Here is a 16,818-nt window from a genome sequence, read left to right as displayed (position 1 = left end):
TAAATATATATTTACTTTTGTGTCATAGTACCCCCAAGAATTTAAAACTACTTTCACCCCTGGACATGAGAAATTATGGACAGATCTGTGGTGGAAGTTAGGCACAAGCAGGAGGACAAACATGTTGAAAAGAGTCACAGAGTTAAGGAATGCAATACCTTGGTTTCACTTTATGACTTCTCTGCTTTCACCTCACTCTCTCTTCTCTCTTCCCTACATAACCTCTGACTCTGTTGGTGATTGAGCTTTGTCTTTTTTCCAATGTGCCAGTGGGTCAGAGTCCAGTATTTTCTCCTCTTATACTGGGTCCACAGCTGGTTGAGTTGCCCCAGAGTTGCTGGAAGTGAAGGCATCACTTGTATTTTTAGATTAGTGAGGAGAAATGATGGAGGTGTTGATTGGACTTCCAGGCTGTGAAACCTCACGTGATGTCACTGAACACATTCATTTGCTGCTTTCCTCTAAGTGCCACATCACAGATTTAGAAAATATATTTGGATTTATTCTAGCAAATGTTTAATTTTGTTACATTTTGTGACATTTTAGGCCTGTCACGATAAACAATAAATCAATTAATCGCATGATAAATTAAAATTATCAACCTTATTTTAATTGACCGGCTTTATCGTTTCTTCCTGCCTTTTTCTTCCTATTGATGACACTGAATGAAAAAAGGCTCAACTCCGGTGCTCTCCACTGACCCTCCCTTCCTCATTTCCTTAGTGTAATGCTCAGCTCACATTATATCACACGTGAATTTAAAGTAAACGAACGCGGCTGAATAAATAGCCTTATCATTATAACCTATTTATGTCACGTTAACGATAAACAGCTGAAAAGTTACCGGTTTATCAACTGCGGTAACATTTTCGCTCCAACTCCTCTCTTTGTCATTTCTGTGGATATTCCTCTCATGAAATGTTGAATAAACATTCATGTTGTTTCCACATATCATCTCCGATGTCCGCTGGACTTCGGGTTGCGCCGTGTCAGGTGTTTGGGATTCCCCTTCATGCTTTCCACTCAGAAAGCACGAAGGGGAATCCGTACTTTCTGATTGACTACCTGTCACATTCAACAGGCTGCGTTCTCGCTCCCAGTTGGAGAACCCCCCCCCCCCCCCGTCGCTGATAAACTGGCCAAGACAATCCAACATGTTGAGTATGCCTGATTTAGATCGGAGCGGTCCTGACGTTCTACCAACTGGACCCGATCAGTCGTAACACACCACATACTACGGGATGATCGGTTACGATTGTTGGACGTTCTAAGATTGTTGTAACGGGGAAATCGGGGCAAAAAAAATCGTGCAGTGTGAACTGGGCTTAAGAGAGGAGTGAACTATTGCATCAGATAGTGGGATGTGCCCATCTTCTCTATCTAAATCTATTAATTACTGAAGGGCAATATAGTATACATATTTCATAATCTGTACTTTTTTGGTTGAATGTAGTTTTTATTTCCACTTTGATTTTATGTTTAGTTTTTATTCAAGTGCATTTTTTGTTAATGGAGACAGAGTCCATTTTATTTTGGTTTTTGGTTGTTTTGTTTATTTAGTTGACAGGTGGACAGTTCCAGTGTTTAGTGTTCTTTTGAAAGTAAAGTATATCTATTTTTGGCAGGATATCGCTTGCATTATTATGTCATTACCATTACATCAGTTAAAAATGGTCTTCAAATAATATTATCGTTTATCGCAATAATTTTTGAGACAATTAGTCGCCCAGCAAAATTTGTTATTGTGACAGGCCTAAAACCAGACACTTCTGTGTAGTTCAGGTGGATTTTTGTGATAGACCGAGACAAAGCAAGGCGTTATTATGAAGTGGAATATGCATGTTTTTCCCTTCACCCTCCTTTTAGGCCTAAAACCTGTACTTTGGAAAGGTCACCTAATAAAAATTGTTAGTCTGTCTGGAATTTAATCCCAGTATAATTTCAGCTGTTCTTTGCAATCCTGCAGAAATCCACAGTTTATCTATTGGTGGAGCAAATATTAGTTGTTCACTCCACAAATCTGACCTTTAGTATGCTTATAGTAAAAACATGGTGGTGGCAGCATTATGCTGTCGGAGTGCCTTTCTTTAATGGGGCAATAATTGCAAATGGATGCCACAATTTTTATTTGCAAACTTGTTAAAAAATTATTTTCCTTCCAGTTTACAAATACAGATAACTTTTTGTGTTTCACATAAATGAAATATGTTGAGGTTTGTAGAAATAACTTTTCAAAATGTGAAAAAGTTAATCGGTTATGAATACTCTGGCAGAGATGGCATTAAAACACTTTTTTTTGTATGTCTGCTGTAACTCTGGTTCTGCCACAGTGCGTTTTACATTGTGGTTTTGCTTTGACCTCCTGCAGGCTGGGAAGCGGCCGCAGCAGGGCTTCAGCCCGGCCAGGTCATCCTGAAGGTCAACGGCAACAATGTGAACCGCAGCGATCACCAGGAGGTCCTGGAGCACTTCAGCGCACAGCACACACACCAGGAACCCCCCCAGACAGTGAGGACACACACAACACCACTCTGTTCTTCACATGCACATGCTTTTTGGGTTGTTTTTATTTTCGTTTTGCAGAAGTTGTACTTTCATTGAGAAGAACTAAATTCTGACCCAGCCTTTGCTATACCTAGTTATTGTCATTGTGGTAATAAGAGAAAAACTTTCTGAGCCAACTGGAGCATGTACATATTAAATATGAGGGGTCCAAGGACTGAACCTTAGGATTCCCCCCCCATGTGACTTCTGAAGTAACCTGTTGACACAAACACGTTCAACCAGTTAAAACCATCAGGTAGTCCTGTCCAGCTCTGGAACTGTAAGAGGAAACAGCTTTTCTTTATCCAGCAGAGTGAGGAATCTTCATCTGTTGCTCTTATTTTGGACAGCAGCGTAAACACAGCGACACAAACATTTCTCTATACGATTTTAGCCTAAGAGCAAAAGATCTGTTGTTTTTTAAAACTTCATCTGCTTAACAATCTCTTACATAAATTATCAGTGTAATTACATTTTTTTAGTTGAAGATGCCATCTTGCCTGGATTCAAAAGGCATTGTAAGAACTTATCTCTTCCATTGACTTTGCCAAGTGTTTGGTTTAGATTCCTGTGCTCTGACTCACCATTAAACTCTTTCTTAAACTCCACACCGCGTGGCTGCTATCACACACTCAAGCTGCTCTTCCCTGCCTGGTTTGACATTCTGGTTGCAGCACTTTGTGTCTCCAGGCGGTATTTCACAAGGCTGCAGACAGCACTGAGTGTCCTCTGTATGCTGTAGTGCTGTTTTGTTTAGGTTTTTTTTCTTGTCTTTTTTGACTATTCCCTTCTGCTTCAGCGTACCGAACAGGATCTGTCAAACAGCCTGATCTGGTCTGTTTGGCTCAGCCAACAGTAGGATAAATGATTAGATGCTATCAAATACTTTCTTTCATTCAGTTCTGGCTCTTCTGTTGGAGTGAAAATGTCCCCAAAGGGCACAAAAACCAGAGTCTCTCCCTCCAATGTTGTGTAGTAGGCATCACTCTATATGGATCAGTTGAAAAATGTCTCAGTATAATTTTTTTTTAATCCAGTTCTTTAAATAAAGAAAAATCGGCATTATTCTTCTTGCATCCCATTGCATCACCGTTGGTAATTTGCTCCAGTTTCCATGGAGTGGATTGATTTTAACGTCTGGACTCAGACAAATCCCATTCTCCCCAGACAGCTTTAATCTTTTAAAATCTATTTTTCATCCTAGTGTCAGTGGGTTTATCGTGCCTTTGAGGATGTGGAGGAGCTCCAGAGACCAAGCAGTGCTGGTGAGAAGGAGGAGAGTCTATTCAGGCCTTACCCGGTGGAGAACGGCTCCAATCATGAGGAGGGTACCACCACTAATGGAACAGGTGAAACACCTCCACCTTTATCACAGATTTATCCTAAAGCATGCAGCTAGCTTAGTTTAATTATAAACACCAACTGCAATCTTGAGCACATTTGCAAATCTGTTGTCTAGTGATGGGACTTAAATAAAATTTTTAATGGAGTTAATTCTGGTGTCTGTAGTTAAATAATCGGGTAACACTTTGTTTTACAGGGTGTGAATAAGACTGTCATGACACCGTCATAAATATGACATAACACCTGTCATGAACATGAATAAGCCTTCATGAATATTTATGACTGTTGTCATAAAGTGTCATTTGGTAAATCATGACACTTTTAATACAAAGTTGACATTATTCAAAATGTCTTTGTTATGACAACTTGACATTAACCAAGAATCATGTCATAAATATGTCATAATAGTAACCATAATGATTTAACTAACCCTATCAAAAGCTTTAACAACAGAGCGATTAATATTTCCACTACCTGATATAAAGCGAAACAAGTAGGATCAGCAATAAAGATTTCATTAAGCTTTATTACACTGTCAAATGATTTAATAACAGAGTCAATAACAATTTCTTTTACAACAAGTGGAACAAGTAGCACCAGTTCTGAAAATGTCATTAAATGATATTACAGTGTCATTAAGTAAAGTGAAACAAGTAACAACAGTTATGAAGATGTCATTAAGTGTCATTTATATTAACTCTTACCTCAAGTAAAGTGAAACTAGTAGCAACAATTATAAAGATTTAATTTAGTGTTATTACAGTGTCAAATGCAATGCTAACAGAGTTATTGATATTAAGTCTTACCTCAAATGAAGTGAAACACACTGGACTACTTATAACTACCATCATAACTGTAGAACAAACCCTTTGTACATTGGAATAAAACAAAAGATAACTTGTTCTAAGATAACAGAGGGTTTAACGTCTGGTCAGTATATTGTTACTCTGAAACACTGATTGTAAACATCTTGCTGTAAGACTTTAGGATCAATTAAATTAAGAAATTTAAGACTAAACAAATGGCAGAGCAATATAATATTACCACAGAAAGCTAATTTTTAAAGTTTAATCGGTAATACTTTTATAACAGATTTATTTCAGATCATGATTTCTTGGTTAATGTCAAGTTGTCATATCAAAGACATTTTGAATAATGTAAACTTTGTATTAAAGGTGTCATAATTTACCGAATGACGCTTTATGACAACAGTCATAAATATTCATGAAGACTTATTCATGTTCATGACAGGTGTTATGTCATGTTTATGACAGTGTCATGACAGTCTTATTCACACCCCATAAAATAAAGTGTTACCAATAATCACATTTTAATCAAATACTATTAATAAAATAAGCAACATTCTCAATTCAAAAACCCCTTTTGCTGCTTTATTATGGAAGAAAGAGACATAGGAGCTCAACAAAGATATTTATTGTTTTTAATATGTTATTTAACACTATCAGTTTGGTGCGAAGTGCTATTAGACTCATTCATACTTCAGCGTTCGCCACATACATGTTTAGCATAGACAGATGCTGTTTTAGCCTTGAATAGCTTTGCTAATATGCTAACTCCTTTTAGCTCAACTTGAACACAGCAATGGACTTTTCCATCAGATCGTTTTTGGAAGCATAAATGAATCCCCAGTGAGCCAAGAAAAGCAGCTTTGTCATCCATCACTGTTTGTGGATGTGGCTTGTGCGTCAGATTTATGGACATATCAGAAACATGCAAATACAAAGGTTCTGCTCAGAAGTTTTGTATGTTTAAAAAATTAAAAAGCAATTAATTTAACACATTAAAATCTATGGGATTGATTGTTTGAAATTAATGTGTTAAAGTTTTAATTTTGCCCTAGTTAAAAAGCGTTTTATTATTTTAGTGTATGACTGTTTATTTGAACTCAGTTTTGGATCTTCATGCCTATCCAAAGCACACTGTGTTCCTCTTTAAGGAACTGAAAGGTGTGTTTGTCTAGAGTCAGGGGATTCCTGTATTACAATCATTTTGAATCTTAGATATTCAAGTATAATTGTATTTTTTTTATGTTAGATCATTTTTAAATAAACAGGGTGTCTCTGAATGTGCAAAGTTAACTGGTGTAACGTCGATCCTCAGACCACAGGCTCTGCAGACTTTCCCTGTCCGCTGATCTGCCCCTGGTCACCCTGACGGTGGATAACGTCCACTTGGAGCACGGAGTGGTTTACGAATACGTGAGCACCGCTGGAATAAAGAGCCACGTCCTGGAGAAGGTGGTAGAGCCCAAAGGCTGCTTCGGCCTGACTGCTAAGGTAGCTAACAGAAGATTATTTCAGGTTTATGTTTCTCTCCATCTATCAGTGTACAGTTTATGTTCTCTGCACTTTATTTAAATACATTTAGGAACCATTCATTTTTCTTCGACTTTACAATTAGGCACCACTTTGTGTTGGTGACTCACATAAAATCCAGTTCATATAGATTGAGGGTTTGGTCCTAACCGAATGTGAAATGATATAGATACTTTTTCCATCGTTTTGTCTGTCGTGTTTGCTGTTTTACTAAATGATGTTACAATCGAAACCAAAAGAGTTTACTGTTTGATATTTGTGCTGCCACTTTATTGGTTCTATTGATTCAATTTTCTTGTGAAAAATTTGCTTTGGATCAGTTTGGAACTGATGGCATCAAATATTCTAAACTTTCATTTGTTACCCTTCCGTGTCCTGTGGTTTTTATCTCCACAGATCCTTGAGGCGTTTTCTGGTGATGACAGCCTCTTCGTACGCAACTGCAGCCAGCTGATCTCCCAGAGCGACCGAGTCGTTACCATGCCACAGTACGAGTTCAGACAAATCTGTGACACCAAGCTGGAGAGCGTCAAACGTCGAATCAGCAGCTATCAGGAGGTACCGAGTCACGCTTTTGTTAGGTTGGGAAGATGTATTTAAAACCTGGAACATCCCCGAACCTTTCAAAAATATAAATAAAATCCACTATGAGTTATTTTTGCTACTTCCAAATGATCTGCTGCACTTCAAATACACACAGGCTGTCCAACAACACGTATCTAATCTTTTAAGACCAGAGACAGCACAATGGCTCCTACAGTCGCATAAATGTTGCCTCTGGATCAATTAACGCTTTACCCAATTACCAGACTGACTTACCTCCTGCTTCTGTTTTCATGTTTTCTTTCATTGCTTGCTGCAGTTTGCTAAGGAGCTGAGGAACAAGGTGTGGCCGTCCTTCAGGCAGGCTGGCGTTCGCCCTCACCTGCTGGGCTGCATGGACTTTGTTCCCACAAACTGCCATGTCAACCTGATGCAGGTGTCGTACCCCAAAAGCACCACGTCTGCAGGCAGGACTTTCAGCATCCGCTTTGGTCGCAAAAACTCCCTTTATGGCATGGACCCAGACCAAGGTACTGCTAACACACAACACACATGCAGACTCAAAAAGTCTGAAGTATACTCACATCCATGTATATAAAAAAGCCCTTGAAATATCTTCAATTCATTTAAAACATGTAAGCTGACCTTAAATACGTTAATCTCATTTCTTAGAATTTGATGTGACACGACTATTTAATCTTGTATTTTCTATGTATCTTTTTCTTTTCTTATGGGACTTTTCTGTTGGAGTCTGTTTTCTATTGGACTCACTTGCAGACATCTACGTTACGTTCTGACTTGAGGCAGTTGGGGCTACTGGTAGCTATCTGCTAATATAGCAGGTAGTTGCTAGCTACATAGCTATATCTCTGGCTATCTAGCAGAGATACAGCTCTGCTAGATAGCAGAGATATAGCTCGTTAATCTGACAAGACTTTAACCCTAGAACAACCACAGTAGCTTTTCAAAACAAAAGCTAGCTACCTTTGTTTGCATCTATCTTGGGTAAGGGCAAATCTATCATCATTTGGCTGCCTGGCGTTCATCTTCGTCTTCGAATGTTAATTAATGTCTTTAACTAAAGCATTAATGTGACCATATCTATAGTGAATTTCATATTTGTTCCTGAATAGTTTTTATATTTAGCTTTTTACTATGTATTTGATTTCCTTTTGTACATGTCTGTCCTAAATGTCATTCACACTGGTATTAAAAAGTCTTCAATTTGAGTTGGTGAAACCTGCTGAATCCCTGACATACATTAAATAAAAAAGATTTTTAACCGTAGTACAACCATGATGGAGTTCAACTCCAGGGTTAGTGTTCATTTTTGCCTCTTACCATCTGTGTCTCTTTAATTCCTGGGTTATGGAGAAGCGAACACCAACTGCAGCTTCTCACTGTAACACAGTACGACCACAAGAAGGATTCTCATTACAAATTAGATGAGTGGTTTGCTATTAGATCTCCATTAGCCTCCTACTATTCCCACAGTATGAACATTACAAAAGAATGAATGATGTCAGCAAAGAAAGTTTAGGATGTTTGAAGTTCTCTCATTACTTGAAAGGTAAAAATGAGAGGAAGGAGAAAAGCTGGTACCTAACTAAAAATAACAAGGATCTTAGAAATCCTGCATGTGTGGAAGCAAAGCATCTGTCTTCAGCTAGCTACACTGATCAGCTTTGTCGCGACAGAACTTGTTATTAATTAGGAGTTTTTAAGTTGAACTGCTGAGCTATGTCTGCTCTCAGCAAAGATGAAAATGCAACACAGCTGTCTAGACAGCAGACTGTGCAGCAGCACTGGCTTTTTAGAGGATGGCTTGTCTTCATTTTTCTTTCAAGTCCCAGCTGCGAGGCAGATATCTGCCCAGCAGTCGTCATCGTCAGATGATCTGCTTTCCAATGCAGAACGATGGTCCTTAGTTTTGCAGTGTTTTTTGAAAGTATTTTCATTTTGCATTAAAACCTTGAACTTTAATGTATTTTGTTGGAGTTTTAATCTCAGCCAATAAGTAAATAATCCAGCTGTGTCTAATTTCATCTCAGCATATATGCAGCTGTTCTCTGTTTGTTAGAGAACATTAACCCTTGTGTGTGTGAGGACTGAGGCAGACGTAGAGGACTATGGCAAATGATACAAGTTTTACTTGTGTGGGGTCGGTTGGACCCCATTTCTACATACAAGGGTTAAGGCACTTTATACAGGTTTAAGTTATGAAACAATATCCTTTGACCTTTGACACTAATCAACCCATCATCCACTAGTGGAAACAGTTTGCTATGAATGCAAACCTAACCAAACATGGCCATTAAGCAATAAATCAATTAATAAATCAATGGCATGATAAATTAAAACATGCTCAATAATTTTCATTTCCATGATTATTTGTTTTTCTCTTTTCACTCATTATACCAGAAACTAGTTGATTACAGTCTTCAGTTTGGTGTTTTTGTCTCAAGTAGGCTGGTTTTTTTAAGGACTGTTTTGTCTACAGAGACTTCATAATTTGTTTTATTTGTTGCTTTGTTTATTTTGGATATTTAAAATGTTTTCCAGTTACCATGCTAAATGTTCATTAGAAATGAAAGTTTATTGATTTCTGATGGAGTGTATTTGCATTATTATGCTATTATCATTATATTACTGAACAATGGTCTCAAAATAACAATATATTCCTTTATCAAAAAGCACATTCAGATGTTAGAAAGACTAAAATTTGACTAAATCTAAATCTAATTAATTAAATCAACTAAATCTAATTAAGAATCTGTGGCAAGACTTCAAAATGAATAATTATTATAGAGATGACCTGAGCTTTCACTATTTTTCCAAGAACAATGGGTGAATATTTGAGTCACTTCATGTGTGAAGACACACCAAAAGATTTAATGCTTTAATTAGAACTAAATATTGATGCGGTTTAGATAAAAATATTTTCCAGGTTTTGGTTAAAGAAAATATGATGCATTTCCTTTGCAGTTATGCACTGCTTTGTTTTGGTCATTGAGGTTTGTGTTTATAATGCAACAACATCCCAAAAAAAAGTTCAAGGACCAAGAAGTCTGTTGTTCTTTGGGAAAATAAGACATTCTATGTAAATTAATATATTTGCAGGAGAAAAACATCCCTTTCTTCAACATTTCAAACAAACTAACCCCACACAATAAAAGACAGATTGTTTTTTGTTTAAACCCTCTTAAGGTTAGTTACACGAATCAACTCCGTCTGCAGTCCTTACATTTTTCAGCTCGCTGCTTCGTTTGACATTTAGCACAAGTAAACAGTTTTACATCCTGCTATTTTTCCTGCATAACAGTTGTGCTTTGTAAGTTGTTTTCCATTAAGAGGAAATGAAGACCAGACAGCGGTGTCACTTCGTACTTTTCCAACATCTGGCTTCCATATAACAGCCAGAGATGGAAGGTGCTCTTCATTCCAGCAGCCGCTTCGTGCACAGCGGTGTCCGTGTGTGATCGTCTTCTCACCTGTCCTTCAGCTCAGCTCAACCCCATGTCGCACACCCAGCACTGTGTGACCAGCATGGGCGCTCCTTCCTGGACCTGCTCCGGCCTGGAGGGGGGTGAGGCCGACGGCGGCGCGGAGGAAACCCTGGACAGAGGCGAGGGCATCCAGGGAGAAGGCGGGCTGAGCTTCCTGCTCAAACAGGAAGACACGGAGACGCAGGACGCCTACATCCACCTGTACAGCCGCCTGGACGTTGCAGTGAGGGAGATGAAGCAATATGTTGCTCAAATAGACGTGTAAGTATAAGACCTGAAATACTTCTTAAAACATCTCTTCAGCATTGTTTTGGTCAGATGCTTTCATCCAGCAGCATTCCTAGGACTCTGGAAAAGTATAAGGAAAGCAAATAAGTGAGAAAAAATATTGCAATTTTCCAGACTCAACATCTCTCCCATTGTTTGAAAATTGTTTGTGCTTTGTTTTGTTCTTGCTCTTTTCCTTGTGTCCTTCCTCAACTCCTTCCTGTCTTCCTTATGAACTTTGTTGAGTCCTTCTTTCAGTTCTTGCCTGCTTGTGTTTATCCTTTCTGCCTTTCTTCCTTTGTTTTTTCCTTTCTTGTTTGTTTTCTTGTTGTGTTTATCTACGTTTCCTGATCTCTGTCTTTCTTTCTTCCTTGTGTCCTACCTCACTGTGCCCTTCTGGCCTTGCATCCTCATGTCCTACGTTTTTTCTTTTACTTTCCTCTCTTTTCCTTTGTTTTCCTTTCCTGTCCTTTCCTATTTCCTGTTTCCTAGCTTTCTGGAAATAAGGATGGAATTGATCAATGAATACTCATATAATATTTGGATAAATGTCCATTAGCCAGTTGCTGGGGAATCACTCACATTTTTCTAGCCACCAACAAACTTCTGGAAGAATTTCTGCTGGAAATTTGAAGAGTCTTCTTTGTAGATTTAAATCATTGAATTCATATAGTTTAAGGCTGTTCTACAAGCTTCGGGACTTTTGTCTTGTAGGAACAGAAGATTCCAGTTTCCAAAGTGTCTCCCGGAGACGAAAGGAAATTGGTTCAGATGTTTAGAAATGACTAAAACAGCCGAAAGACCCCAGCTTGTCATTAAGTGGAAGCTGCTGAATCTCAGTTTAGAGAAGTTTAACACCAGGAACCAAGCACAGCTACCCCTAAACTACACCTTTAGGGGTAGCTGCCATATTCTGTCTAGTTTATATACTTTGGATCAACATTATTTGATTCTTTTTCTTCTTTTGCTCTTTCCTTTGGTTTGTTATATTGTTTGTATTAACTTTTAATTCATGTAAAGCACTTTGTATTGCCTTGTTGCTGAAATTGTGCTATATAAATAAATTTACCTTATTCAAAGGTCTGACCAAAGATTTAGCTGTTTGGATTCAGTGGTTAGATGTGTGTTTAAATGAGGCTCAAGGTTAGAACACAGTTTTACAAAGTGAGTGGCATAATGAGGATGGAGGAAGTCTTCCATGTTTAGCTGATGAAATGTAGACAGTTTCTCTACAAATGGGTGTTCCAACACCAAAATAATCATAAACAGATAATAAATAGATAAAGCAGGGTAATGCTAGGCTGTACCTCAACCACATCCACATTCTGTCAGCTGAAACGTTGAGCCAAATTAAGTTTATTTATAGCCACAATAAACTTTAAACTTTACACTAATTTCATGTTCTTTGAAAATCATTAAAGTTGTTTATTGTATCATCATTCCATTCTGAAAAAGGAACATATGTAAAATCCCAAAATGAATTACTTTTATGCACACAATGAGTGCATATACACTTCTGACTGGAATGTAAAGAAAAAAAATCAAGTGTAAAATATTTTTTGTTGTGTTTCATCGTAAAATCTTCTATCGTCTTGTTGCTTCTTTCATATATTTCCATTCCTCTGTTCTGGTTGTGAGCTGTACATCATCATCATCATCATCATCATCATCATCATCATCACCTGTTGGGTCAGAGTTTACCGTCTGTCTGCAAAGAAACAAACCCATGCTGTTAACCCAGGCCACGCCCCCCCCATGCTTCTGTCTGCCCTTTGCCTTGTTTAAAGCCCTCGGTTGACAGAAGGGACATTCTTCAGCCCCAAAATGTTTCTGGAACAGACCCAGAACAGGAACAGGGAGTGAGTCCAAGATAACATCCAGAGAAAGAGATGCACATTGTGTGTTTATGCTGAGGAAGGGGTGTGAATGAATAGATGTGCCTGTTTCACTTTGCAGTGTTTATTTAAACATAAATATCAGCACATTGCTCTGGTTTGGTTATAAGAATGCCTTAGGCTAAATGGTAATAATGTTACAAAAAACAAAATGTTTCTCATTGTTCTTGGTTCCGCAGCCTCCTGTCGTCCATCACTGAACCCACCCAGCTGGATGGGGAGGGCGGGGGGCCCCCCACTGACGAGTCGGGTCAGCCTTTGGCCCCCTGCGATGACGGCTGTGAGCAGGACAAAGCAGAGCCAGGAGGCATTAAAAAGGTTTGCTTCAAGGTGAATGAGGAGGACCAGGAGGACTCTGGGCACGACACCATGAGCTACAGGGACTCCTACAGGTGAGCTTCCTCAGGTCCCGCCTAAAACTCACCAGTGCTTTCAACTAGGTCACCATAAATCCTAGAAATGATAGCCTGTTAATGAAAAATGGAGTTTATATTGTTAACACCTCTTTTTTTCTGGAGCTACTACTTCCATAAAACATGAACAACATTCAGACTCCCTTTTTTCTGAGTTTTAATGCTTCTCATTTCCCCCCTTCAGGCTACAATTAGTCCCAGATGTTGGCATTCTGACTGGGAGCTAAAAATGACTTCAAAATGATTTGGTCAGGGCTGCTTATGTCATTTTGCTTGTTGTGAGTTAATTCAGCGCTCTGTGTGCGTGCGTAGCGCGCTGGGCCGAGCTCCACCGAGCCCCACCTTCCACACCACCCACTAAGATGCAGTTATTGGTTGTTGGTGTGGTGGCCGCTGTGTAATACAGCCAAACTGTTTAGGGTGCGGCCCCCTCGCCAGCTCTGTCATTAGAGCCAGGCCCGCCACGTGAAACACAGCCACATCATCGTAATAAAATGCAAAGGAAACTGTAGCTGCTCTCACACACACACACACACACACACACACACACACACACACACAGAAGGTGTGTAAAGACAGAAAGGTAGCAGTGGATTAAGGCTCAGTAAAAGGGAATCAATTAAATGAAATGCACATAAATGTGCTGCTGTGTTTTAAAAGAGAAAAACCACAAAATACCCAAATGCAAACTAGAGACTCAGGTTTGATGCTGCTGTCCCTTTTCAAAATCACTGCATCCAGTGGCAGGACTTTGTGGCAGACATTTAATTATACACACTTTTTACAAAGGGATGAGCAAAGAAAGTGACATGTAGATTAGGCCTGTCGTAATAAGCAATAAATCAATTGATCACAGAATAAAAGGATTTTCTCTTTTCTCTCTTTCTACCAAAAACTGGATGATGAATGTTTTCGGTCTGCTGCTTTGGTCTCAACTAGACATTTTTTGAAGTACAATTTTGTTTACACTGTCTTCATAATTAATTGTTCTTGAAATTTTATTTTAGGTATTTAAAACATCTTCCAGATTCAGTGTTGAATGTTTTTTATATATTAAAGTTTATTGATCTTTGACAATGTGATCTTGCATTATTATCTCATCATTATATTACTTGAAAATGCTCATAAAGCAACAATATTATTGTTTATTGCACTTATGTCTGGGGCAGTTTATCGTCCAGAAAAAAATTATTGACAGGCCAAATTTATGTGACGTTTTTTGCAGAATCTTAAAAAGACAAATAAAAGATGTAACTCAGAGCTACTAGCCTTTCTGTAGAGAAGTCTGTCTGGATGTGCAGTCAGAGCTAAGAGTGGTGTGATGGTGATGTGCTTCGGTGGCACAGAAGAGGTGAGAAACCCTGATTCATGCGAGGAGGAAGTGTTTTTATTCTAAACTCTGCATCCAGTTGTGACAGATTACAGTTCAGAGGATGTAATTCAGTTAGAATTTACTGCATAACCTTCTTCAGGTTGTTGAAATGCATTTATTGATGATGTGTCAGCCTTGGAAATGTAATTGACTGCAGTGAGTTGTAGCATTTTATGAGCATTTTGTCTTGGAAGAAAACAACACATGATGCAACAAATCCAGTCTGTAAGATAAACAGAGGAGTAATGTCAAAGTGAAGCTGTTGCTCACTTTGTGTTGTATTCTCCTAACGGTTTTGGATCTGCAGATAAATTAATCTGTGTATAGTCTATCTGAGCTGTGAGCAGTTCTGTTTGTTTTGGGTTTACGTTCCAGGCAAACCTGTTACTACAAACTGTAATTATCTCAGCGGCGCTCACACATTTGGCTGCAGCTTTCTGAGGCTAAATTAGGAAAATTGCTTTGTGTGTGACAGTCACACACAGGAAGTGTGTGACTGTCTGAATACACCCCAATACACTCCATGTGCACATCCACATATCCAGATGGGGGACTCAACCAACTTACATTAACTCTCCCCTGAGTTTTATTGCCTCTGCGGTTCCACTAGGCAACCAGCACAAACACACACTGGAAACCTCAGAATAACAAGGCAGGTGAATTCCAGACCTAGCTCCCCTGTTTTCTTTTTTCATCCAACCCAGCCTGATGCCAGAGGAAGACAAAGCCACAGTTGTCATTTTTGGACCTCATAATCGCTGGTCGGCCTTTTGTCCTGGTAACACGGCTGTGAATCACTCAGAGCTCCTCTAAGGGGATTTCAGGAGCGTTCGCTTAGCTCTGTATATAATTTGAGCCGCATAAATCCTCCACACACTCCCAGACATCATGTTGAATCATGTAATGTATGACCATAAATGCCTTATTTTACAGAACTGTCTTGGGAAGGTAGAAATTGTGTGAGCAGAGCACAGGGTGTCCACACATCATTAAAAAGTCTTGAGTTCATGCATCTAAACTGAAGGCCTTAAGATGTCTAAAATTAATTTAAAACAAATAAAAGTTGGTCTTAGATATGCTAATTGAAGGACGGTTCAGGCTTATAGTTTTTTTTCTAGCAGGACTTTCTGTGACTCCAGGTGGTCTGAAACTAGCTGCTAATGTAGCCTAGCTAGCTAGTTGCATTTTTTTGTGTGTCTATCATGGTGTGAATGTATCACCAGCTGGTTGGACGACGTTTGTTTTTACCACTGGCCCACTTCTGTTCCCAACCAGTACAAGCCAGCAGGATCCCCTAATCATCCCCTATATTTACAGAGTTTTTTCAGTCTTAAATTTCATTCAACCTGGCATTAAAAAGCTCTTAAAAAGTCTTAAATTTGACTTGCTGAAACCTGTTTGAGGTTGCTTTAAAGAAACCAGTTTATGTAAACTGTAAAAGCAGGAATGTATTCTTAGTAAAACTTTTATGGGTGCTTCTATGTGTGAATCTAAACATTTTTTAGCATTTAATTATGCTTGGTCTCACCCTCTGTAAATCAAAAAAGTCACATACAGTCAGCGGGACGCATAATTATGAAACGCTACCATATAAATCCTCTGTGATTTAAGAACGCTGCTTTATAACAAACACTTACTCGGTCATCTTGTGCTTTTTTGCATATTTGCAGTGAATGCAACAGCAACCGGGACTCAGTTCTGTCCTACACCAGTGTGCGAAGCAACAGTTCTTACCTGGGGAGTGATGAGATGGGATCAGGTAACGGACAAGATCGAATCAGTCACAAATATTCTGCTGTGTTTGGATTTCTGGTTAAATAATTTTTGTCATGATGTAAACTGGATGACAAAACAAACGACTTTCACATTCTGGAGAAAGTCAGTATTTTATGGAAATTCCTCAGATTTGTTTCTTGTTTCCTGTTTATACAAAAAGATGCAAACTTTAGATGCTAAGGCTAAATAATCAGATTCATCAGAAACTTTTTATTCATTTCCTTGATTCTTCTTTCTAAATGTGTGCTTTCATTGAAGAATGCAACATAAAAAATGCTTAGCCTTTGTTTCTTCTTTCCCGTTCTGAACCTTTTCTTTAACCTTTTGTTGGGTCCAAAGGAGACGAGCTGCCCTGTGACATGAGGATTCCCTCTGACAAGCAGGACAAGCTGCACGGCTGCCTGGAGCACCTGTTCAACCAGGTGAGCTCAAGTCTGTTCATTATATTTCATAAATTTATGTTGACATTCAAAACAGAATCTGATCAACATGTGACAATCTAAAAATAATTCAACTTTTAATAGTTTTACATCTTTTCAGTTGGACTTTTGGAATCAAACCAACCCATTTACTTACTTATTTTTCTACTATTGATAATATTAATAATAATATTTAGAGTGGCATTGAGATTGAGCAGCTGCACTTCATTGGCTGAATGTTTAATTGGTGCTAACATTTAAACATTGTTAGCTGCTTAAAGCTAACAAATGTTTAGCTTTAAACATTTGTTAGCTGCTTAAAGCTAACAAATGTTTAGCTTTAAACATTTGTTAGCTGCTTAAAGCTAACAAATGTTTAGCTTTAAACATTTGTTAGCTTTAA

General features: G+C 38.5%; 1 protein-coding gene across 1 annotated transcript in view; it reads left to right on the top strand.

The window, feature by feature from the left end:
* Nucleotides 1–16,818, top strand: part of prex1 (phosphatidylinositol-3,4,5-trisphosphate-dependent Rac exchange factor 1) — a 152,403-nt gene that overhangs the window by 117,673 nt on the left and 17,912 nt on the right. Inside the window, exons 20-28 of the mRNA XM_007540835.2 lie at nt 2,369–2,508; nt 3,749–3,893; nt 6,010–6,185; nt 6,621–6,782; nt 7,087–7,297; nt 10,270–10,534; nt 12,615–12,827; nt 15,891–15,979; nt 16,336–16,418. Of these exons, the coding sequence (XP_007540897.1) occupies nt 2,369–2,508; nt 3,749–3,893; nt 6,010–6,185; nt 6,621–6,782; nt 7,087–7,297; nt 10,270–10,534; nt 12,615–12,827; nt 15,891–15,979; nt 16,336–16,418 (1,484 nt within the window). The remainder of the gene's footprint in view (nt 1–2,368; nt 2,509–3,748; nt 3,894–6,009; nt 6,186–6,620; nt 6,783–7,086; nt 7,298–10,269; nt 10,535–12,614; nt 12,828–15,890; nt 15,980–16,335; nt 16,419–16,818) is intronic.

The sequence above is a fragment of the Poecilia formosa genome, unplaced genomic scaffold (genome assembly GCF_000485575.1).
Source record: "Poecilia formosa unplaced genomic scaffold, Poecilia_formosa-5.1.2 Scaffold564, whole genome shotgun sequence".
Lineage (NCBI taxonomy): Eukaryota > Metazoa > Chordata > Actinopteri > Cyprinodontiformes > Poeciliidae > Poecilia > Poecilia formosa.
The sequence above is the reverse complement of the archived record's forward strand: the minus strand, read 5'-3'. Positions and strand labels throughout refer to the sequence as shown.